The 22,939-nt window shown below is 39.2% G+C and overlaps 2 protein-coding genes across 3 annotated transcripts in view; both read left to right on the forward strand.

Annotated features, from left to right (window-relative positions):
* rprd2b (regulation of nuclear pre-mRNA domain containing 2b) lies at positions 1–17,193 on the forward strand. Its single transcript, XM_085177395.1, has 10 exons — positions 1–324; positions 7,941–8,070; positions 8,200–8,405; positions 9,507–9,559; positions 9,688–9,814; positions 12,195–12,370; positions 12,551–12,836; positions 12,979–13,236; positions 14,901–15,065; positions 15,158–17,193. Exons 1-10 carry the CDS (start codon positions 129–131, stop codon positions 17,191–17,193), a joined length of 3,633 nt encoding a protein of 1,210 aa, XP_085033521.1. The 5' UTR covers positions 1–128.
* tars2 (threonyl-tRNA synthetase 2, mitochondrial) overlaps positions 17,145–22,939 on the forward strand; it is a 14,595-nt gene continuing 8,800 nt past the window's right edge. Inside the window, exon 1 of one of the 2 annotated variants that reach the window (XM_085177400.1) lies at positions 17,145–17,270. In XM_085177400.1, coding sequence (XP_085033526.1) covers positions 17,217–17,270 — 54 coding nt within the window. In that variant the 5' untranslated portion in view covers positions 17,145–17,216. The other variant, XM_085177399.1, reaches the window with a different exon arrangement.

The raw sequence follows: 22,939 nt of genomic DNA on the forward strand, positions 1-22,939 counted from the left end.
TTTTGCACTTGTGCTTGTAGCTCTAGTTTTGCTCTCCTAATAAAGTAAAACAGGGGGGCGTGTTTTACCCCCAGCAGTCCTCATTAGTTTAGCTCCTCCATCCCCAGCAGCACCACACAGTTGGAAAGATGGCGGCCGGTTCAGGGGCTGCAAGCGGTCACGGCTCACGCAGCTCCACCGCTGCTCTGGAAGCGTCTTTGGATCGGCGTTTTCAGGGAGTTTCAAACACTATGGAGTCAATACAAGGACTTTCAACTTGGTGCATTGAAAACAAGAAACATCACAGCCTTATCGTCCGCTACTGGATGAAGTGGCTCAAGAAATGTGAGTAGCTTGTCACTGAAGCTAATCCGCTAGCTAGCGTATTTTAGCCATTTTTCAAATGGATTTCTGTCTGGACCAGCTACCAGTTTGCAAAACTCGGCTGCAGTTTATTGCGTTAGGGACAAAGTAGTTTAGTGCACAAAAGAGCAATTTTTACCCCCTGAACAAAGTTCAAGTTTTTTGATATGCAGCATATTTATAAGCTAACGCTGCCGTTGCTTGAAATTAGCTGCTAATGTTAGCAAAGCTACTGCTAGCGATGTTTACAGTCGGGCCTCCCGGGGTTCACGGCACTGCGCTTTTAAGCCGAAGAGCAAACATGATAAAAAAGATTATTTTTAGACGGATTTAATCAGCTACATGTTAGCTTTAGTTGGTGCATGGTGGTTTGAGTTGTTCCTGACGGCTGGTCGTATCGAGCATAGTTTATTTATTGGACGCGTGAAGCGATAAAGGAGCGATCCACTTAAATTAAACTCGTATGTCCCTTTCATTGTTATTATATTATTAATTTTTACCGACAAGCTAATTTAACATTTATACTAAAAGTGCAAAATTAACTCAACTAGCTGTAGTTCCAAACTTTCCAAACAAACGGTGATAACGTCGTTTAAACTATCTACACTTCATTTATCTCCCGTCAGATTAGTATTAACGATAATGCCATATAGTGGGTATGTGCAGTGTAGATATCGTGTAATACGCTTTAATTACAGCACCTCACTCTTTACTATTGGCTTCTGTTTAAAATGTGTTAGATAGTTATTATTTAGTTCTGACGTGTTATAATCCCCGTTGACATTTCCATAACGTGTTTAGACTGGTTTCTAATTAATTATATCTTAAGTAGCAGAGTACACGTGCGCAACAGTTCTTACATTAGAAGTAGAAGTTACGTTGTTTGATATTAAATCCTGTCTAGTTAGGTTAAACTTTTATCTAGTAAGGATGTAATTTTGTGCCTTTCAAGCTCCATGCTAGATATCTGAAATGCACTTTTAAATAATAAAATTTATATCTGTACCAGTAATTCTGATTTAAGGTGTTGAGAGTGTAAAGAGGTCTCATAAGAGGCATGAGTCTTATCATTGTAGCTTTCTTAAATCAACATATACTAATTATTTTGCTACATAAGAAATATTTTGTTAATATGTCAGATATATTGGAAACACAATTGCTCATAGATCTTGCTTTTTATGTCTTATGCTTTTTATTAACTTTGTATGTTCCCCTTGTGGATGCGTTGGTTCTCTGTCGGTACTAAAACTTCCTCCCACAGTCCAAAGACGTACATGCTGGGTTAACTTGTGGTTTTAAACTGGATGTGTGTGTGGATGGTTTTGTCTCTGTGTGTTTGCCTTGTTATGGACTGGCAACCTGTCAAGGACTCACATTATTAAGGTCTGGTGACATCTGGTGTAGGCTTCAGCACTCCCCAAAACCCTAAATTGGATGTAGTTCTAGATCCCAAAACATGTAATGGCCAAATAATAAAAAATAAATAGCTGCTAGTTAGTTGTGTTGATTAAATGTTAAAAGAGCCCTCCATAATAGAACAAGTTATCAAGAAGGAGTTATGAAGAGTTGTAGCCTTGAAAGCATCTCCTTAGTCACTGCAGTCATCTCTGCTTTTGCACTCTAACACTATGTTGACATTTCAAGGCGGCACTCTTATCTCTACTCCCTCCATGTACTTGTATCTTATGAGTTTTTATGAATCCTCCTGCATAATAAATCTAATAAGACCAGCCGTAATCGCAGTGTGGAGCAATTCAGTGGAAGGGCAGTTAATCAGCACACTTGTCTGCCAATGCCAAACTGTGCGTTTTTTAAAGAAACTAATTCAGATCGGCACCAAATGTAATGGCTTCTTCCTTTTCCTATTCTCCACCTTGGCCTGGTAGTTTGTTTGCGTAATCTTGCTAACAAAAAGACTTGTATTACTGAAGACAGCTCACCCAAAAGCTGAAGAGGATTATGCATTTTGGTCAGTTGCTAGGTGAGCTTTTTGTGACAGATTCTCATGGATGATGATGAGATGTGTTTGAAAACTTTCATTCTTTGCTTAAAAAAACACCCAAACAAACAAACCGAATCATGTGTTGAGAATGTAGTAACGCTGTTTTTAAACTTTTCCCTCAAGTCCATATAAATTTGCACCTGTTTGTATTATTTAGAGCTAGTCAAAGTCTCTGCAATATACTTCAGTTTTTTTCACTCCCGTTTCTTTAATTTGTGCCCCTTAAGTGTCTACAGTACATTTGATAAGTCTCTCCCTCCTTATCCATTGCTATTAGAAATACATTTGCTGCCTTTATCTGTATTTGTATAGGTTCTGATGGGTTATGGGCTGATTGTTATTTTTAAGCCTGCAGTAAATAAATTTCATCAGCTTTGTAGAATTGTGTGGGAAGAACAAGGCAGGCCAACTGCCCTACATATTCTGTGCTTCTTTATTTATGTTGGTGCATGCATGATTAAATGAAATGGATGCTTGATGTGCTGGTAAAGTCATATTGAAATAGTGCTTCTGTGTTGTTGTTTCTGTTGTAGATTGTTCAAATTCACAAACCAAATTTGGTTCCTGGTTGATGACTTTCCCGATCCGTTCAGGAATGTTCACTGCACCTTTCAGGAATGTTTTAATGAGATACTGTCATTGTAGTAGCAGCATTGTAGTTCACAGCATTATATCCAGTGACACAGCATAAGTAACATGTAAACCCGTATGTACCCTGGGTAGTGTTTTTCCTGGAAACTGTAAGTAACATAACTACTTAACATTTAGTGTAGTTATTTTTTTTTTAAGTAAACTTATCTTTGTAACTCTTCAGTTGCTGCATAATAAAACTGAAGAATATTTTCTACCTGGGATGTTATCTCTGTTTAGCTATTTAGCCAACTGCTTAATGGCCTAAGTAATAGTCATCCTGTCATATGGAGTGCAACTAGCGAGTGTTCCAGCAATGCTCGGTGGAGACATTTGTTTATATTTGGGTGAAGCATCACAGCTGCTAGCAGGTCCTCTTTCATTCTGTTGTACTTTATGGTTTTTGTTTGTTTTCTTTCTTTTTTCAAGTAGAAAAACGTGTGTGTGTGTGTGTGTGTGTGTGTGTGTCTTCCACGTTTAGTGGAAACAGTTTTCTTGCATATATTGCAAAGTACTGTAGATTGTTGGAGGTTGTTGAAGCTAATGTTTCACATACTAAATCTTAATCATCCTAACAATTGCTTTCACTCTCAGACATGCCTGGGCTTCAGCTGTTGTTGGGCACACTCTGTAATAAAAAACAAATGATGTTTCTGTAGTAATATATCATTTCAGAATTTGTACCAGTGTTATCATGAATGATATATGATAGCACAGCCCTAGTAGTCATAAACCCCAGTAAGAAAGTTGGCATAAACTAAAATTTAGAAAGCTGAAATGAACCGTCAGTATTTAAGCATGTTTTCTAATCTTGAGCATGTAATCTATTGGTATGAAAAGAAAGAAAAGTGCTGAAAACACACAAAATCAGCAGACACACTATTGCTGCAGGCTCTTCTTTTTCAGGCTCAGGCCCTGTGTTTTAGAAAGCTAATCTGTCCAATGGGATGTTCTGTTTCAGTGGCTAAGTCCAGTTACTATGTGGGCATTTTTCTTTTCTTTTTCTTTTTTTATAATTCCCACCCTGCATCGCTGCCCACAGAACAATGATGAGATTAGCTTATGCTGACAATACAAATGAACTGCTGTGTGCCATTTGAGCTTTTGTGTGCTGATGGAGACCAGAGCAAACTGATCAGAAGGGACTTTGTTGTAGGGCTGCAACTAAAGATTATTTTGGTAGTTGAATAATCTGCCAATTTTTCTTTGATTAGTCAATGATTATTTCAGTAACTCTCATCGCCTCTTCCTGTTGGGCAGACCTCCTCTTCTAGGCTCCAGTGCCTCACCTGCTCAAGTCTGCCCACCTGTGACTATCATCCTGTTGTCTCATCCCACAGAAAATTAAAATAATTACCCAGGAAAATATGAATTTGAATATAATAAATAAAAATATTAGATAATACAAATTAAAGTGCTAGTAGTATTCAAATAAAAAAATAATAATGTGCAAAAATGAAACCCAAATGGCTTTTGTCCATAAGTACAAATCAAGCTTCAAATTAAATTAAAAATATTCTTTTTTTCCGGTCCAAAATGACAAGTTTCCAAATTTTACAGATGATTCGGTTCATAAATACACGTTTGTAGAGGACATGCTCTGGAGTGAGGCTTGCTCTTATCTTTGAGATAATGTTCCCAGCTGCTGATAACATGCTAAAGATGCTCTCTGTCATGGAGAGGTCAGCCCGTCTTAACTGTTGTCTCTCACTACTCATTTGAGTGAGGCAGCACAATACATGTAATGAGTAACATTTTTCAGTGTGATCTGAGTGGACGATGATAAAAATGCTTGATGGACCTTTTTTTAGATTCCAAAGTGTCTGTCATGGATAATTCAGACCAACCACTGCACCACATAGACAACAGGCAGTGGAGGTTTTTTTTTTTTTTTTTTTTTTTTTTTCAGACTGTTTCAGTTTTTATGCCAAGTTTTAAGAAAGGAAATCTGTCAAACTGTGATACCTATTTTATTTATATTTTAGTTGTTTTGTTTTTTTTGTTTTTTTTTAAAAATCAGTTTTGTCTCACTTTTCTGTTCAGTTCTGCTTATTTTAAACTCTTAAGCTTTGTTGTCATATTGCATTTTTGTAGACTTTGAGTATTTATGTTGTTGTGATTTTCCAACTTTTGGGCTTAATACTGTATCTTTTACTTAATTGTAATTTAATGCATTATAGTATAGTCAGTGTTTCAGTTTATTAGAATAGACACACATCTTGATCTATAATACGCAAAGTATTTTAATGTAGTTCTGGGAGCGGGCTTTATACTTTAATGTACAGCACTGTGGTCAACTCTGTGTTAAATGTGCTTTTTAAATAAATTTGACCTAACAAAAAAAGGTAATGTGTAATTCAAAAGGAACATGACTGAGTAAATTCTCAATTCCTTTAAAGTTAAAAACAAGTGGGGGAAAATCACTTCTAAAGTAGAAAAAAAGAAGATGAAAAAATTGAACACAGTGAAACAGTATTACGTTAATTAAATATTCATTGTTCCTTTATCTTGTCTAATCATGAATAATATAGATTCTAAAATAAATCTTCCTCAGTTTTCTGCCCAACAATACTTGTGTTATTAAAGGATAACAACTAACATCATGATGTTGAATAGCAGTATGTATACTTTGTCCTACTTAGTGACATTTTTATTATTTCACACGCAAGTCTCTCATAAATAAAGTTTTAATGTAGGATTTAGAGCGGAGTTTGATTGAAGAAAGATCTCCTGTCACACAAATTAAAATTTGATTTGTTTGCTGTTTGGGTGTTTTCACTAATTTTCATACAAAGATGTTGTCTCTTAAGTTCTGTTACTACAATTTACACGTTCCTAAAATGCACGGCATTGGTTGTGAAAGGATAATTAATTAATTGGTGGTTAAACTCACCTTCCTTGCTGTCACAGCACTACTGGGAATGCACATGCAGAGATTTAACTAAGCCACAACCTCAGTTTCCACAGGTTGAGACTTATTTGTGTTAATAGGTGGTACTGATGTAGAATTTCCTAAACACCTCACCTATAGGTAATACTTTAGCTGTGCAAGCAAAACAGAAAACATCTTTTAAATTTATAAAAGGAAGAGGGAGAGAGCTGCTTATTTAAAAACATACCAAGTTCAAAGTAGATCATACAACAGTATGCAAAAACAGATGATCCCACACATGCATACAGAGATTCCTTTTATTAGTGAGATGAGTGTTTTGAGTTTGACTTCAGGTTGAACAGCTATTGTTAAAGATTTAAAAGACCTTTTTATACAGCTCATCTCTCCTTCAAATCAGGGCAATGCTGAGCTAGTTAACTGACCTCACTAATGGCCACATGAATTACTACTGGATTAAAGTTATTAATATTGGATTAAAACAATAAGTAAATGTTGGTTTTAAAATGTTACAAGGTTACCCACCACCAGACTAATGAGAAGTTGTAATGAATGGTTGTGTGTAGGTTGTGTCGGAGTAAACTGGTATATAATCACTTGAATGGAGAAATTTGTAAAGCATTCTGCAGCAGGATGCAGTTAAGATGCAGCGAAAGAAGGCTGCCAAGCTCCTCGTGCTTAGTCACAGACTGACACTCTGTGTCTTTACTGTTGTGCCACAGGTTTCACTGATATTTAAAATTGATATTATGATGGAACTGATTTAATAGTTTCAAATTAAATTTAAATGCATAATATTGTGTTTTGTATGTTAATTATTGCTATTAAGAAACTACTTTAAAAAAAGGTTTTTAAAGGTTTGTTTTACCAGCCTAAAATTTGCTGACTTTTGGGGGTTTAATTAAAAGGTCAGGAACTCAAAAAGTTATCTTGGCACAGCTTGCTGTATATAATGGAAGGTAACGAGGTGAGAGCTGAGGCAGAGGAAATACTTTCACCTCCTTTTCTTCTTGTTTATTGTTATTATTATTATTTTTTTTTAACAAAGTTAATTTACTGGTAGATTAACCTTTAAATTATTGTGTTTATAAAAGGCTGCTTCTGTTTTAGACTGAGGTGATAATCCAGTCTAATTCAAATGTAAAAAAACACATTAAGAGGTTTAGATATTTTTATATACGACATTTATTTCCCAAAATCCAGAATTTAACCTGTAGTATTGTTTACTCCCTAAAGCAGCAAAACTCATTGTGTCCTTGCCACAATTGTATTCCTTCTTGAAATGGAAACGTATGCATAAGTTGACTGATCCAGACCATCACAAGAAGAAACGATCTTCAGCTTTTTGCTGTAGCTATAGTATCTCTACAGTGATGGTAACTGAAAGTTTTCCAGTTCTCCAGGCCTCTTACAATAATGCGGTAAAATAAGTCAGAGATGTTGTGGTTTAGCCAGAGAAACAGTAGAGATGTTTGGTGTAGACTGCAGATGGCTTTCACGGGTCATCTGTCCAAAAGTTCAAGTTGACTAAATTGGAGGGCCTTTCAGCAGGAGGATGATAGTTAGCAGAGTCGGAAAATTCACCAAGGAGTGATTAAAAAGTGACGTGAAAAATAATTGAATCCTATTTGATTTCTTTTTAAATGTTTTATTGAGATTTGAAATTGGATATACATGCAAGTATTTTTTTCTGGGAGACTTTGACTTAAGCTTGTTAAAATTTTCAAAGACTGGTGAATAAACACATGCAGAAGTCGTTTCTGCAAAAGAGGGCAATGCTAGCTCCTGAGGCTAAGACTATACCTTGTTGTTTATTGAATAAATGACTGAATTGGTTTTCCCTTGTTGGCGTTCAAGTATACTGCTTTCATCTGTAAGCACAGTATCTAATGTTGGCTTCCATTCACATCCAGCAGCAGCTTTCACTGGATGTGAATGTTTCCACAAAAGCAGAAATTTTGTGTTATGGTAACAGTTGCAAAGTTGCAGTAACCAAGTAGAAACTAGTGTAAATAGGCTAATAGTGATCTAAACTCCAGATTGAGTCCTTTATTTCTCTGCTTTTCTTTTTTTCAGCTGATAACAATCACCGCTTGAATCTTTTCTACCTTGCCAACGATGTGATACAAAACTGCAAAAGAAAGAATGCCATCGTTTTTCGTTCAGCCTTCTCAGAGGTTCTTCCTAATGCTGCTCAGCTGATCAAGTAAGTACATAGTGTTTATTCTACGGTACTGTTCACCCATCACTGCATTTTGTTTCTCTTTTAACCCGTCATGCCTATCACTAAAAAGGTATTAAGGTCTGTGTGTTGTTTATCATTTTACTCTGTTAGAGATGGGAAGGTTCGCAGGTCAGTGGAAAGGATCTTTTCCATTTGGGAAGAAAGAAGTGTGTATCCCGAGGAAGTCATTGCCCAGTTCAAAGCCAACTTGAATAAAAAGGAAAAGGAGCGAGAGAAGCAGAAGGAAAAAGAAAAAGAAAAGGAAAAAGACAAGGAAAAGGAAAAAGAAAAGGAAAAAGAGGCTACACCTGCAAATGGTCAGTTTGTCACTTCAGAGTTTTGTCAGTGTTTTGTTTTTGTTTTTTTTGTTTTTTTAAAAACCAAACTATATATTATTCTTTACTAACATGCCAGGAAACTTTTATTGCATGAATGTGTTACGTATGGTAGATGCAGAAATGACTACTTAGGAAGAACAGCAATGTCCAGAAAAAGAAAGACCAGAACTTTCTTTACTAGAAATGATGACAATGTGAAAATGTTATTCAAAATATTTAAATATATTAAATATATTTATAAGGTCATCATGGTAGCAGGAAACAGGAAATTAACAATCTCAATGCAATGCTGTAAATACTGGAGGTTTAATTAGTTGGTTTTAAAGTCAGTTATTCACTTCGTGGTTATTTGAAACGACGAAGGAAAGTGAAGCAAAATTGCTGACTTCAAGTTATTCGAGTATGAAGACACATTGTTAAGACATGGGAGAATATGATTGATTACAGTTGGTATTGGGTTTGGCTTAAGCTGCTGCCCCTGCAACCCAACCTCTGAGGATGGATGGATGGATGAAATAGTTTTTTTACCCCTCATCCATAAGAAGCTGATAGTATATTGTCGGCACCCTACTGGGCAGGTGGGCAGGCAACATGAACTCCCAAGTTTGTGAATGCGATAACTTGAGAAATAGTCACCTAGGATTTTCGAAACTTTTTCAAACTAAAAACTAAAGTCTCAGTGACCGTGACCTACCTCAATAAATTCAATTCCTGTTTGGTAGTACACTCCTCTGGTCAACCTGCTGGTAATTGGGAGTGTTGTAAGTTGCTAGTTATTAAATTTGTACATTGATGAACAATATAAATTTTAAAAATGCTTCAATAGATTTTAAAATATAACTTGGTGGCGCTGCTGAATAAAGTATGTGTGTGGGAAAACGCTGTTCAAAGAAAACTGAAAGTCAGCAATTTAACAAAAAGTCTGTTTGAGGTGCTAAAATACTGAGGTAGTGTGGGCACTGCTGAAAACGTATTAGTGTGGGCATAGGTTACTAAATCATCCTTAAGTTAACGCTGTCTGTTTGGAATATTTCCAGAAACCTTACAGTGTTTTTAAAGTAATTTCTTTTTACTCTCTAGCTCCTGCTAATTCCAAAGCTGCCCTGAAATCCAAGATTGTGGCGGAGTTCACGGTAGGCCTTCTTTGTGTTTTCCTGGATTTTTCTTTTTTCTTTTCTTTTCTTTTCTAAAAAGCCTGAAAATCAACCACAATATAACAACATCTTGTGATGTTAAATCATTTGCACTCTCTCTTTTCTAGCCCCACTCCCTCATTGAACAATTGTTAAAATATAGGCAAGCTGTTGCCGAAGAAGAGTTTCAAGAAAAGCAGCTGTCAGCTCTCCGGGTGGATGTCTGCAGCACGGAGGCCCTCAAGAGACTTAAAGGTCAGATGTAGGGCTGGGTATCGTCACTGATTTCTAGAATCGATTCAATTCCGATTCACAAGGTCCAGAATCGATTCGATCCACGATTCGATTTAATTCGATTCGATTCGATTCATTTCGATTTGAATCTGGGAAATTTTGACAGTCAGAAATATTATAATTCAGATTAGTACATTTACATATTTTTGTATCTATAAAAAGGAAGCTGACACACGCAAGACTTTATCAAAGGTGTGAGCGTCACAGCAGATGCCTTTGTGTCAAAGTAGCTGAAGATAAAACACAGAAACACATGAAGGTGATTTTTCCTGGCCTGGGATTTTATAAAAATATTCTGCAGTACATCAAAAACGAAAGAAAACCATTAATCAACATATGAACATTACCTCTGAAGTTACAGCGGTTTTATTAGAGACACGGCTAAGCATTTTGCATAATTTTAAAAAGTTTAAATTTGTTCAGCATTGAACGGCAGAAATTAGGTTTTCTTTTCGGAAGTATATAAAACGGAAAGAAAAAAAAAGTCGGCCGATAGCGCTGTAAACAAAGGTAGACTTGTGCATAACAAGCAAGCGAATAATGCAGAAAACCATACAGAGAGAGAGAGGGAGAGAGAGCTGTGCATCATGGTAGAAGCAAAACAGTAAAAGTAAGAGTGAATACATGACGATGTTTGTGTGAAGTGTAGTTTGGATCTTCTTTTGCTGCTGGTTCGGTCAATATTGTTTGGAGAGACATCAAACTAACAGCTTTAGAATCAGCGCATAAAGGGCGTGAACACAAAGCGCGGACCCGCCGACAGATCAGAATCAGCGGGCTGTCGGCTTTCAGCCCCGACTGTGAGAAATTCGACATCTGATTCTGATCCGCGGGCTGCGCTGTGTGTTTAAGTCTTTGTGCAGAATCCGTGTTCCTGCTCTCATTTACTGTTTTAGCTGTTTGGTGGTTGTTGAAGTTTTGTGAGATTTCACCTGAGATTCTGGCATTTCGGGCAAAATAAATTTATATTAAAAAATCATTTCAGGATTTTAATGAATGGATTTTACGTAATCCAAGCCAGAATCGATTTTAATCGATAAATCGATTATAAAAACCCACCCCTAGTCAGATGTCACTGGGCTTATTTGTACATCAGTGCACACCTGTTGTCTTCTGTACTTTGTCTTAAGTCTCAAACATACTGGATTTTTATGTCCTTTCAAAACAAGTATACATATCACTAGCAGGGGTCTTCCTGGCTTGTTACAGGCCTTAGGTGTGGGCATGGAGGGTAAAGTTAAAAACAAACAACAAAAACATGGACTTGTGATGGTTTTAGACAACACACCTGTACTTTAATTGTACCTAAAGTCCTTTTAAAAATAGTTTTCTACAAGGCAACACATCCCTCACTGTCACAACACTTTATACTCATATCAACAACTCAAATTGTTGCACTTGTTAAAGTGAACCAATTTATTTTCATCTGATAATTGCTTTTTTGCTTTTACTTTTGTATTTTATTGTAAATTAGTCTGCTTCAGCGATGTTACAGAATCTAAAAATTGAGTCTCATCTTTCAACATTTGTCCTTTATGACATGCAGCACACTGAAGGAAACTGTTTGCTTAAGACATGCTCATAATAAGAGAAATCTATCTTATCTTAAGTGAGGGTGCTCCCTGTTGTAGTGTGCGGGCAGCAGAACACGTGATTAGCACTAGCTTGTGGTGGACGTACGGGACTATTAGTTGTGCTGCTTGCATATTGACACAATCTGAAACCACAGTGCGGGTTAAAAACCCAAGTAATGACCAGTCTGACTGGGACAGACATTTGTGTTCTCACATTCTGAAATGCATCAGCTCAGCTTTATCACCAGGGAGTTTTGTTTGTTTGTTTTAAACATCTGTCTCAGTGCAAAACTCACTGATGAACTGTGCTTAGTTCCCTGATATCTGAGCTTATAAATGAAATAATTTAACAAATTACATGTTGAGGAGATTTGAATTCTCCACATGCATTTGAAATGTTTTTTAGTACTGGTAAGTTTTTCTCTAGCCTCAGCTGAAAGCTCTTGCACAGCCAGTACACACATTAAACACACACCGTAAACAATGGCTGTTAAGTCTTTGCATCTTATTTCTGAAAAGGCCCATGTACCAGTTCTGAGAATGGCATCGGTGAAAAGGGTTCATCGATAGGTCAATGGATTATTCTTGTTAAGCTGGATGCAGTTCTCTGAAAAAAAAAAAAGTGTGTTATTTATTTTTCCCCTGATGCATTCGGCATCAGCACTGACCTTCTGACTGTTCTGTTAGCTTTTTTTCTGATTTAACTTTTTAAAAATTGAGTAAACCTTGTGTTTAATGGCTTGCTTGTCAACTGTCTCTTGTGTTAGATAAGGCAGGGGGGAACAAATTTGCCAAGGACTTCGAGGATGGCAGCCTGAAGCTGCAGGAGTTTGTCAGCTTCCTGGAGAAAGAGTTGAAAGCAGGACCTCCTCTGCTGGAGGCTCTGGGAAATGCAGATATTTTCTACGAGATGCAGTACAAGGAAGTTAAGATTGTGGCCAATGTAGGTGTTGTCTTTTGTAAGATGTAAAGATATAAAACAATTAGAGTTAGTTGGTCTTAAAGTGGAAATATTCAAGCATATTCTTTTAAAACATTAAAACTAATTTATTTCATTGATTGGTGATCCAGCTATTCCACCGTTTGAGCTTAATTTTGTTTCTCTCTTCAACGTTCTCCTCAGGCTTACAACGCATTTGCCAATCGTGTGGCCAGTCTTAAAAGGAAGTTGGATTCCCTCAAGTCCACTCTACCTGGACCTGAGGACTCTCCCATCCCCTCACCATCTGAAGATGCCCCCTCCCCCACTGGCTCTGACTCACCATTTATGGCAATTGCGGCTAGCAGAGCCCAGCTCGATCCAGATCTGGACGGAAAGGCCATGGATGAAGGAGAAATGCAGAGTGACAACAGAGACATGGAGGACATGGATATGTCTGACGAAGAGACTGATGCTGCAACTGCAGGCGGTGAGTGTCCTAGATCTGTGGTTGTGCTATGATATAATTTTTTGTCTCCAAATTAATTCATTAGAAAGTTAAGTTGCAAAGCTGCAGACTTGTGATTCAATTTTGAGAATCTATGAGCTCATTGAATTTCCTTCATTCTCAGATGATAAGAAAGAAAAGCCAGCCGCTGCCATGTCTAAGGCTGCAAAGTCAGATGCGCCTTCAAAGCTTCCAAATCCGCCTGCGAAGGCCTCTAAGAACAGTGCTTCTGCTACTACCACCACAACCACCCCAGTGACTCCCACATCTGCTACTCCTACAAGTACCCCAGCCACCCCTCTGGGTGTCAATCTGGCCAAGGTGGACCTGGGAAAGATTACCTCCATTCTCAGCTCGCTAACCTCCGCCATGAAGAATACAGGTATGTTTATGGAAGAGGGATATGACTTTCTGTGTTATGCTTGGTGGTTATTAGACAAAATTTAAAACAAAACAAGACAAACTGTTCTGTTTTGTGAAAAAAAGGGGGGGGAAATCCAGGACTAGACAGGCTTTAAAAGTGTTACTTGATATTAATTTAGGCTATCTTCCTTCTAAGATCAGCTTCTTATGTGCCTCCAGACTACTTTCCACATCAACAGCAAACATCATTTGTGGGCCATCATTTGTGGGCCATCATCTGTGGTGATGAGACTATGATATCTAAACTTGTAAGATCAGGACAGTTACAGGTTTGCGCACTGTGAACTTCAGAGAGTCAATGTGAAGTTCTGCTCTAACATTTTAGGGCATGTCGAGGAAAACATTAGCGCAAGCGCCGTGAACTGAACTGTGGTGTGTTCACCGTCGGCCATACATACCAGAAGGAGCCGTTTAAGGGGACAGACCTGGACTTCAAGTTCTGACCTAAAAGATGATCAGCTATGGATGAGAATATGATTTTTGAAAGGGAGATTTTAAATACGGGAAGATTTTTAGGTTCTTTTTTTGTTTGTTTGTTTTGTTTTGTTTTTTTAAAGCCTCTCGGCTATAAAAGCTTCATTCTCACACCGCTGAGCGGGCAGGTGGTTTAGAAACCCAAGTTTGTGAATGCAATAACTCGAGAATGAGTTCATACTGTAGGTGCATCTACTGAAAAGCTCAGATGAGTTTTAATGTCAGTGACCTTGACATCAAGGTTAAGGGTCAGTGGTCAGGTTATCTGAAAATCACCTGATTTTCCAGTTAATAGCATAGGTGCATTTACTAGGAAGCTGAAGGGTAGAACTGGCAGCTGCCACTATTTATTTTTGTTATTTTCTTTTCTCCATTTCTCCTTAATTCTAGAACTTTCTGATTGTACTTTTTGTTTTATAATAATTTGTATTCATTGCAACATTTTCAGTTGAATGTTCTAGAATTAACTACATTGATCACTTATCTTTTCAGACTTGAATCTAGATGTTATTCAACCCTGACTGTGCTCACAAAATATGAAATGCTAATTGAAATAATAGACTAACTGGCGTGATTCATGCTGGGAAAAAATCTTTCTGAAACTTCCACTAAATGATGCAAGGTCTTAGAGCCAAGTGAAAGCATAAGACTGCAGATTTTTAGTCTTTTGAATATTATCAACAAATGTGCTTATGTTTCTCACTCATTTTTAGCCCTCCCTCAAGAGCCTGCAATGGGTTAGTGAAGCAATGTTAACAGTATTTCCAGGAATATATAATGACCTCTGCATTACATGAACAACTCTCTTGGAAACTGTAAAAGTGGTTGTGGTTAATTATCTCTGGAGCCATTTCCAAATAAGCCGCCATTACATTTTTCTGTGTAAAGAAGACACACATCACCCAGCGCAGCTCAATGATTTGTTTTTTTAATTATGTCTGGACAACAGGGGAGCTCTGTGGAACAGACTAATGAGCAAAGTCAGTTGTTGACCATGCAGCTCATACTTGCTGGTTAACTTTAATGTTGTTTTCAATTTATTGTTGGAACACAGAACATTTTTTCCCGTTTAAGACTTTTTGTTTGATTCAGTACATTTAAAATAATTTTGTTAAATTTTTGGGGCTGCTTTGATCTTTCTCTCTGCAGCAAGCCCATCACCTCGTCCATCTCCTGGGACACCCACAACCCCATCTGGCCAATCAGCAGCCTCCAAAGGAACCCCTCCAAGCCCTGCCTTGGCCAGTATCCTGTCACGTGTTGATATCACACCTGAAGGGATACTTAATGCTCTGTCTAAAACCAACACAACAGGTAAGATCCATATATTTGGCTTATTGAATTTCTTTAAGAATGACTAACGAAGTGACCTTGTTTCAATATTTGTCACACTTTGTTTTTGTCAGGTTTGTCCTCTTTCCTGCATAGTGTGACTAACACCACCTCTGGTGCTGCTGCTGGTACACGAACCTCCCCAGAATCAGCACCTTCTAAAGCTCTGCACACCAGCACCCCGACCACCCCAACTACCCCAAAAACAAAAGCTGGTCTGGGGAACAGCCACAAGCGAGAAACACCTGGAAGAATCAGAGACTGGGGGAGAGAGAGACAACTGTCCCCTCCTCCTCCACCACCTCCCCCTCCTCGCCCCTCAGCTCCTTCTGTCTCTCCCCCCAGCTTAGAATCCAAAATCAACAGTTTCCTGCAGGGTAATCCAGGTTTTAGTCTCGCTCTTGGTGATGTTAGTCCTGATGGGGTGGATGGGACCCCAGTGAGAGATGAGGCAGCCGGCACCCCAACCCAGGATGAGATTATGGACACACCTGCCAGTGTGCCAGAATCTGTGGGCTCATCTGGAGGTCATAACCTCTCACCCACAGCCTACCGCAATGAACCCTGGGATGCAGCTATCACCCCGTCGGGAAGCGGCAATGATGGAGACTTCCTACCCACCCCCCGATATGGCGCTGGAAGAAAGAGCGGCACAAAGTTAAAAGACAATGAAGTGATGCATGTGAGGAAGCTGGTCTCCTCTTCTCCTAGTAATGACATGAAGGGTAAGAAGGATGATCAGCAAAGTCAGCTAAGGATGATGGGAAACAACAGAGCAATGGGAGAGAGGAGGCCCTGTGCCAGCTCTCGTAAGGCAAGCATTGGTTCAGATGAAGGAGGTCAGTGTGGAAAAAAAGAAGACAAGTTAAAAGGTCAAATGTCTCCAAGTGGAGATGGGAAGGAGGGGCAATACCATCGTATTGAGACACTTGTGTCACCCTGCACCGAAGGGGCACCCATTCAAACTCTAGGCTACTCTAATAGACCGCTCACTGGAGAGCGCATAAAGACAGTAGAGAGCATACGCGTGATTGGTCGAGGCTCTCGACGGGGAGGAGGACCTGGAAGTCGACCAGGAGGAGCCATGTGGTATGAAGAGGAAGGATACCTGGAAGCTCAGCCTCCCTCACCACAACTTGTCCCCCCTCCTCTTAACATTGGCCCAGGGGGCACAGAGGACATGACCCCCTCTATGCCTCCTCCTCCCCCACATCTCCTAATCCCCCCACATCTTCACCCTCCTCCGCCCCTTCCTCATCTCCCTCAAACTCAGTATCAGTTGCCTTACCACACAGAGAACATCCAGACTCCTCCTCCATCACACCTCCACCAAGTTCCTCCTCCTACATCTCCCTTCTTCAGCACACCTCCAGCAATCCCTAGACCCCCTCCACCCCCAATACCACAGCGCCATTCCCCTCCACCTACTCACCCTGCTGTACCCACTGCAGTCATGGTAGGAGGGGTGATGGTCCCTGCTGACCGGCCTCTGCCACTTCCTCACTCAGTCAGACCTGAAGCTGCAGAGAGAGGTGGAGTAGGGCCAAGAGGAGGCAAAGTGGCCCCCCCACCCCTCATGTCATCGTTGCTAGGCGAGCCCCCTAAGCTTCCCCGCCCCGGCACAGTAAAAGAGCCCTTTGTTCTCTGCCATGCACCCCCCCTCCACCGTCCAGGTACCCCTGGTGTTCCTCCACCTTTATTGGGTAGAGTGAAGGAGCCTCTGAATCTACCTCTTCCATCCCCGTCTCCCTCTCCCACATCATCTGCAACCTCGCCCTCCACACCTAATTCCCCTGCAGTTGACACTGCTCCTTCGCGCTCACTTACCCAGTCCGCTGCCCTTCCTCTCCAGAAACCTTCTGCTAGTCCTCCAGGGCAGCCCCGCAACCAAAACCCTAACCCTGTTCCCCTCCTCACCTTGCCTACTCCTCGGCCTCCAATCCTCTCCGTTCCCATCTCACAGAGATCCCTGCTGCGAGGCCGAAACCCTCAGCAGCATAATCAAGATCTACCCATAGGGGGGTTTCGTGGGGGCAAGCGTCCCGGGCCTCCGTTCACAGGTGGTCCCTTGCATGCACAGAAGAGGCCTTTCCTACCCCCACGCTACTGAAGTGGTCATCTGCGACAAGCTGAATGAGAAGTGCAAGCCACACATCTAGCAGTGCAGTGTGTGTGTTAGCCCTGCTGGTATGAGCCCAGATATCTTTACTCTGTTAATTAGCTTGAATTAAAACTACCTTAGGTTGTGTGTAAATAGCTGATTTAAATTGTCTTGCTTCAGCCAGGTAGCCAGTCATCTAACACTGCACAGTAAAGCTAAGAGGTTATCAGTTTCATAGTGCAGATTGTTATGTAACAACCAATAATCTTTTTTCTTTTTCCCCCACAACAATTCTCCATGCACAAGTTTTATTCGCTCTGTTGCAGGAATTGCATACCTGTAAGAAGAAAAAAGCAAAATAGTTCAAGAAAAATTAAACTACATTTCAGCCCTTTCAGACATGCTGGTGGCTTCGTTCGTCTGTTACAGTGACGGCATTCTGTCATTCAGACATGGGTTGCTTTTTTTTTTTTAATGTTGATGTTCCTCGTGGCTTAGGGACATAACCATGAGCTACATGGGAATTGCCATACTGGATTATTATGTGCATCCATTGAAGTCTTATCCACAGACTTGTGAAGATTACTTATCTTAGCCATTGTTCCCTAAAATAGGGGTCTTTATATTTATGTCCATGTCTGTGCTGTAGCAAGTGATGGCTATTCCTGCCCCTCCCTCATAGGCTGGAAACTAAGTTAATCCAGTTAAAATACGATGTCTATGTTATATAGCGCGATTGTGAATATTACCACTGTACTGGATCCCACTTAGTAAAATTATAGAAAAGTGACTAGAATGCTTATTCAGACATGAAGCGAACAAGTTACAAGAGATAATTGAAAATGAGAGCGTGTCTGAAAGGGGCTTCAGAGTTTTCCTGTGTGATATATTTTTTATTATTATTATTTTAATCTGAGAAGAGAGATGCTGGATAAAAGAAAAATGGGTCTCATGATACTGAGGAAAAACAGGGCAGTAGTTTGGCTTTTTGGGAAATGCGTTTGTTGGCTTTTTTGTTTTGTAATGAAGCTCAATATCACTCATCTCCAGTATGCTGTAGATGACGCTTAACATAAAAACTGTAAACAGTTGAAAACCTAGATCAGGAAAAAACATCTAATTTGTTTCACCCATACAAAACGGACCTTTTACAGGGGATAATGAGCATGCAGTGACTTCTGAGATAAATTTCACAGCAACAGCACAACTCTAAGAAGTCACAATTTTCCAAGAAGTCCAAGCTGTTTTGCCCGTACTTCCAGTCTTTGTACTCTACTAAGCTCATCTGTGTCTGCATCATATTTAACAGATGAATAAGAATTACTGCATTTCCCAAAAGTGTCAAAGTAAAAAAACAAAAATGTCGGATTGAATTCATGACAGTAATCTCTTCTTCCATGAGAGAGAGAGAGTGTGTGTGTGTGAGAGAGAGAGATTTGAAGTGATTTCTGTTTCAGGTGAGATTAAGACTTATTTCCAAACTACCCGCTGTAAATAATATTCTTCTGCTCAACCTTTTTCCACCCTTCTGTCACTCTCACTGTATATTTCTAAGCTTGTAAATATAAAGACTGAGTTGACATAGCCCCCCCCCCCTTCTTTTTTTTAAGCTATTATCTCTGTACATGAGGACAGTGATCGTTGTTCACGCACCCCGTCTTTACTGTGATCGAGGCCTTGGATAAGCTTTAGCCCAGAAGATTTTCTCTCCAGTACCTATCATGTGTTTATGTCCTCCTTTTGCGAAACCACCGCACAGAAGAGGAGGCTGAAGATAATTATGCATTTTTATTTCCTATATATAAATGTCTACCTGTGCGCGCTTCACATTAGACTGAGTCATGAAGATACTCAGTAGTGGATGATGGGTTGGGAGGGAGTATTAGACTTTGAACCACACCCTTGCTAGCCTTCAATATGTACTCTTGAATAAAATCCAGAGTTTCAATTCAACTGGGAGGGGGAGGTATTTTTATTTGGTCACTATCATCACTTGAATTGAGCTGTTTGACTTTACCTTTCAGATTGTTCTCATGCATTTGCACAGCTACCATTACATTAACATTTAAAGCCTTTGTTTTTCAGCTGTGCTTTCTTGCTAGGTAGACTTGGTGCTTTTCCATTTGTAGGAACCCACAGATGGTGTTTAAGCTAATTAGGATTGCATGTAAAATGGTTCATTTGAATACTTCCAATTGTTTTGGCCCTTTTCTCTATATTGCTAATTTCATGCTTTTGCTTTCAAGCGTCTGTGCTTACCTTGTGCTCACATGGGCTTCATCCTAAAACACTTGTGCACCTCTCACCACTTTTAAGAGGTAAAATAACAACGAAGAAAAAGATTAGCACGATGGCCTTAATGCTCCCTCTTGTCCAGGAATTGTTTCCATAATGCTGACCTCTCTCATACATTGGTAGTAGTTTACCTCTACAAGTCAGAGGTGCAGTGGTCTCACATCTCTAGTGTTTGATTCAAGTGTGTGTTGAAGCTGAAATTACAGTTTTATCAATATGCTGAAAACCTTCCTGCATAAAGCCTCTGAATACATTGTTTAAAAAATATACCCAAATGTAACCACAAAGCATATTTGTCACTACAGCGTTGGCACACTGGTGTTTTCCTGAATGTTTATACGTCTGTTACCACCCTCTGTAAATTGTTATCTTCACAGTCACATGTAGGAGCAGCTAATAATCAGTTTGCAGTGTTCACATTGCACACAGAATAATTGTAAAACATCTTCAAGTTCACCTTCTCGTCCCTTCCTCGTGACCTTAAGATAACTTGGTTTGACCAATTGAAAATGACTGACAAAACTACCAGCCTGTTTGTGTGTGTGTGTATATATATAAGTTGAACTGCTTTCACTGCTGTTCTCATCAATGATGCTATATCACCGCCCTTTGAGTGTCCAATCTTTTCTGGTGTGATGAACATGCACACATTCTGCAGCTTTTATTTTTGTCACAGTGAATATATGCATACTTAAGGGGGGAACTATATCTTATGATATTATTTTTAAGGATCAAAACTATTAGAGGGGTAACATTTTCAGTGCTTTAATGAAGTGACTTAAACCAGCCTTCACATATTGGCAAATACTTTTTTTTTTCTTCTTCTTTTTTTTGCTTTGCAGACTGTAATCAGTCTGCTCTATTTGCCATTTTCTGTATTTGTTGTTGTTTTGGTTCATTCTGTTTAAAAAAATAACAAAAACTAAACTTGCACACTACACCACACACTGTTGCTGGAAAGCCACACTTTACACTCAAGTTCATTTAAAAACCCTGTACCTACTTCTGGACCATATTTGCAGAGCTCACTTGAGACATTGTGACTGAGTGATGACTCACCTCTAGTGTGTAATTAATATGCCCACAGTAAGACAAAACAGTGGCTGCACAGTGTTCAGCAAATAATTATTTTTTTTACATTTATTTAATTTAACATGATGCAGGATAATTTATTCTTGTTGTGGATATTTTCTGCTACACATTAGGGCCCCTGTTCCTGTTAATCTGCTGCTAACACTTTTAAAATGTCATACAGTTGAAATACAAGGTCTTCAGTGCTAATTAAGAAATCTGAACCGTTGGGGAAAATACTAGATCGACTTTTTGCCCTTATAGAGGCCAACAGACTTGTTGCGTGTGGAGCATTTTAATTGCAAAGGGCTTTTACCTAATTTTAACATGGACATGATGTTAAACCAAACACAGTTTTAAAGCCTTACCTATAATATGGTTTAATCTGCTAATTAAGGTGATGTCACCAAGTAATTGCTGAGGTAATTTAAAGCTGAATGCACTGTATTTACACTGTAAAGTCCAGTAGATTTCTCTCATAGAGCTGTAGCTCCCCCAAGCGGCAGAGCAGAAGTACTTCGGCTACTGCAGTCTTTAAGTCGTCCTTGATGAAGCCGCTCCGTCTCTCCGTTGGGTTGTTTTACCCACAATTTCTAAATCCAAAATATAATGACGCCCCTTTTCAGAGTCAGCTGGTTTGTTTACTAATATTCTCAGCTTTTTAAGTCTGTTCACAAAATTAAACGGCCAGTGAATAGTTTTATAATTAAAATTATTTAGAGCTTTTGACAGCGAGTCTGTAGAGGGCAGGGTTTAAAATATGTCCGTTATTTTAATAAGAGCTGCAGTGAATGTGGTTTTCGGTGAAAGTCAAACTGTATTCATCTTTCCTCCCTACGTGTTTTAAAATAAACTTGTACTTTGGGCACTAAACTGATGCACACTTGCAGCAGGCTCGGGAAGCTAAGAGCACCGATTCTGCTGCTCAGCTTGTGGCCCCGTCGTGATGCAGCAGGTCGGTGCTTCTCTGAAATTACTTTGTTTTGCACGCAAGCTCTCAAACACCGTTTAGCAATGTTCTCCACAAACGAGAACTGTCGACGCATGCGCTGTTTCGTGTAAATTTCAGCATATGTGACTCCAGTCTGAAGTGCCTGACCGGACTGCGTAATTTTATTTTTGAAGGCTAGAGATGTTTTTCCTCATCGCGCTCTTTCTATTTCTCCTGCGTTTATTTTGCGCGCCCTGGCGTAGACGTCAGGAGCGCGCACGCTGAGACGGAGCTCCGTCATAACTTTTCAGTCTTTACGTCAACGCTGCTGTCAGTAACCCGTGCTTTCCGGTGTTATGGCCGCTTGCAGTGAAGGGGACAGTAATGTGTGGTAATGGTGAATGAAGCGGTTGTTTTAGGCAGGGGTGTTTGGTATGGCGGTGACGCAGCTGCTTCGGCTTGTTACCTGTCGTTGGACAGCTCGTGCGACCCTTTGCGCGCAGAGGAAGTACAGCAAGGTGCGGTAAAGCAGTGCACTGAGTGAGGCTAACGTTAGCAAGCAGCACTGTGTTTTCAGTGAGTGTTGTGAGCTGCTGTTGATGCTCCTGTCTGTTAAATGTGCTATTGGAAACATTTGTCGTGTGGTAGCTAAGATTAATGTGCTTTTAATTCGGTTTTATCGTAATTTTGTTTCATGTTTTGGCTTTTTTGGATAGCCATACCCGGTTTGTTAATGTATGGGAAATGGTGATGAATGCAAAGTTATAACTTTGTTTTTAATTTAACTTAAAAATATTTATTTCATATTGAATTTTCAGTTATTGTCGAGATTGGATTTTTCTGTTTAGTTTTTGCTGTTAAAAATATTTGTTAATATTATTATTATTAATAATAATAATAATAATCATGTTTTGTTTTTTTTTTACACAAGATTTAGACAAACCAGTATTACAATACGAACAAGACTCATTTACAATAAACTTCAAAAAAAGTGTCCTGATGCTTTTTGTGTTGACAAATCAGCTCAGTACCAAAACAAAGAACTTTGTGGACTTTATGGAAGTTTTGTAAGAAAAGTTAGTTTTTGTTTTTTCTAAAAGTCTAAAGAGGTGTTTTTGTTTACGGTCAGTTAACTACATTTGTTTTTGTTATAACCAACTAAAATAAGTACTGATATAATAATACATGGGTAAAAAATTTTGGATTTTCTTTAAGGCTATTCCTAAAATGTTAATTCTATTTAATTTTACCTTGGGGCCATGGTGATTAAAGGTATTATGGCTTATTAATTAATTAATTGAACAAGTTTAAAATCCATTCCAGTTCATTAATTATGTCATCCCAACACCTGCATAGTCTTATAAAGTAGTCCTTTATATCCTTCATAGATGAAGAATTGTCTTAAGGTGTTATTACAGCTGGTTTAGAAAAGCCTTCACTGCGTTAAACTGACAGGTG

This window comes from Neolamprologus multifasciatus, chromosome 11, assembly GCF_963576455.1.
Source record: "Neolamprologus multifasciatus chromosome 11, fNeoMul1.2, whole genome shotgun sequence".
Taxonomy (NCBI): Eukaryota; Metazoa; Chordata; class Actinopteri; order Cichliformes; family Cichlidae; genus Neolamprologus; species Neolamprologus multifasciatus.

Excerpts from the sequence above, each read along its gene's own strand:
- rprd2b (XM_085177395.1), top strand. The coding sequence starts at position 129 with ATGGCGGCCGGTTCAGGGGCTGCAAGCGGTCACGGCTCACGCAGCTCC. Across the intron at positions 325-7,940 it reads GATGAAGTGGCTCAAGAAAT|CTGATAACAATCACCGCTTG; the intron begins GTGAGTAGCTTG and ends TCTTTTTTTCAG. Across the intron at positions 12,371-12,550 it reads AAGTTAAGATTGTGGCCAAT|GCTTACAACGCATTTGCCAA; the intron begins GTAGGTGTTGTC and ends CGTTCTCCTCAG.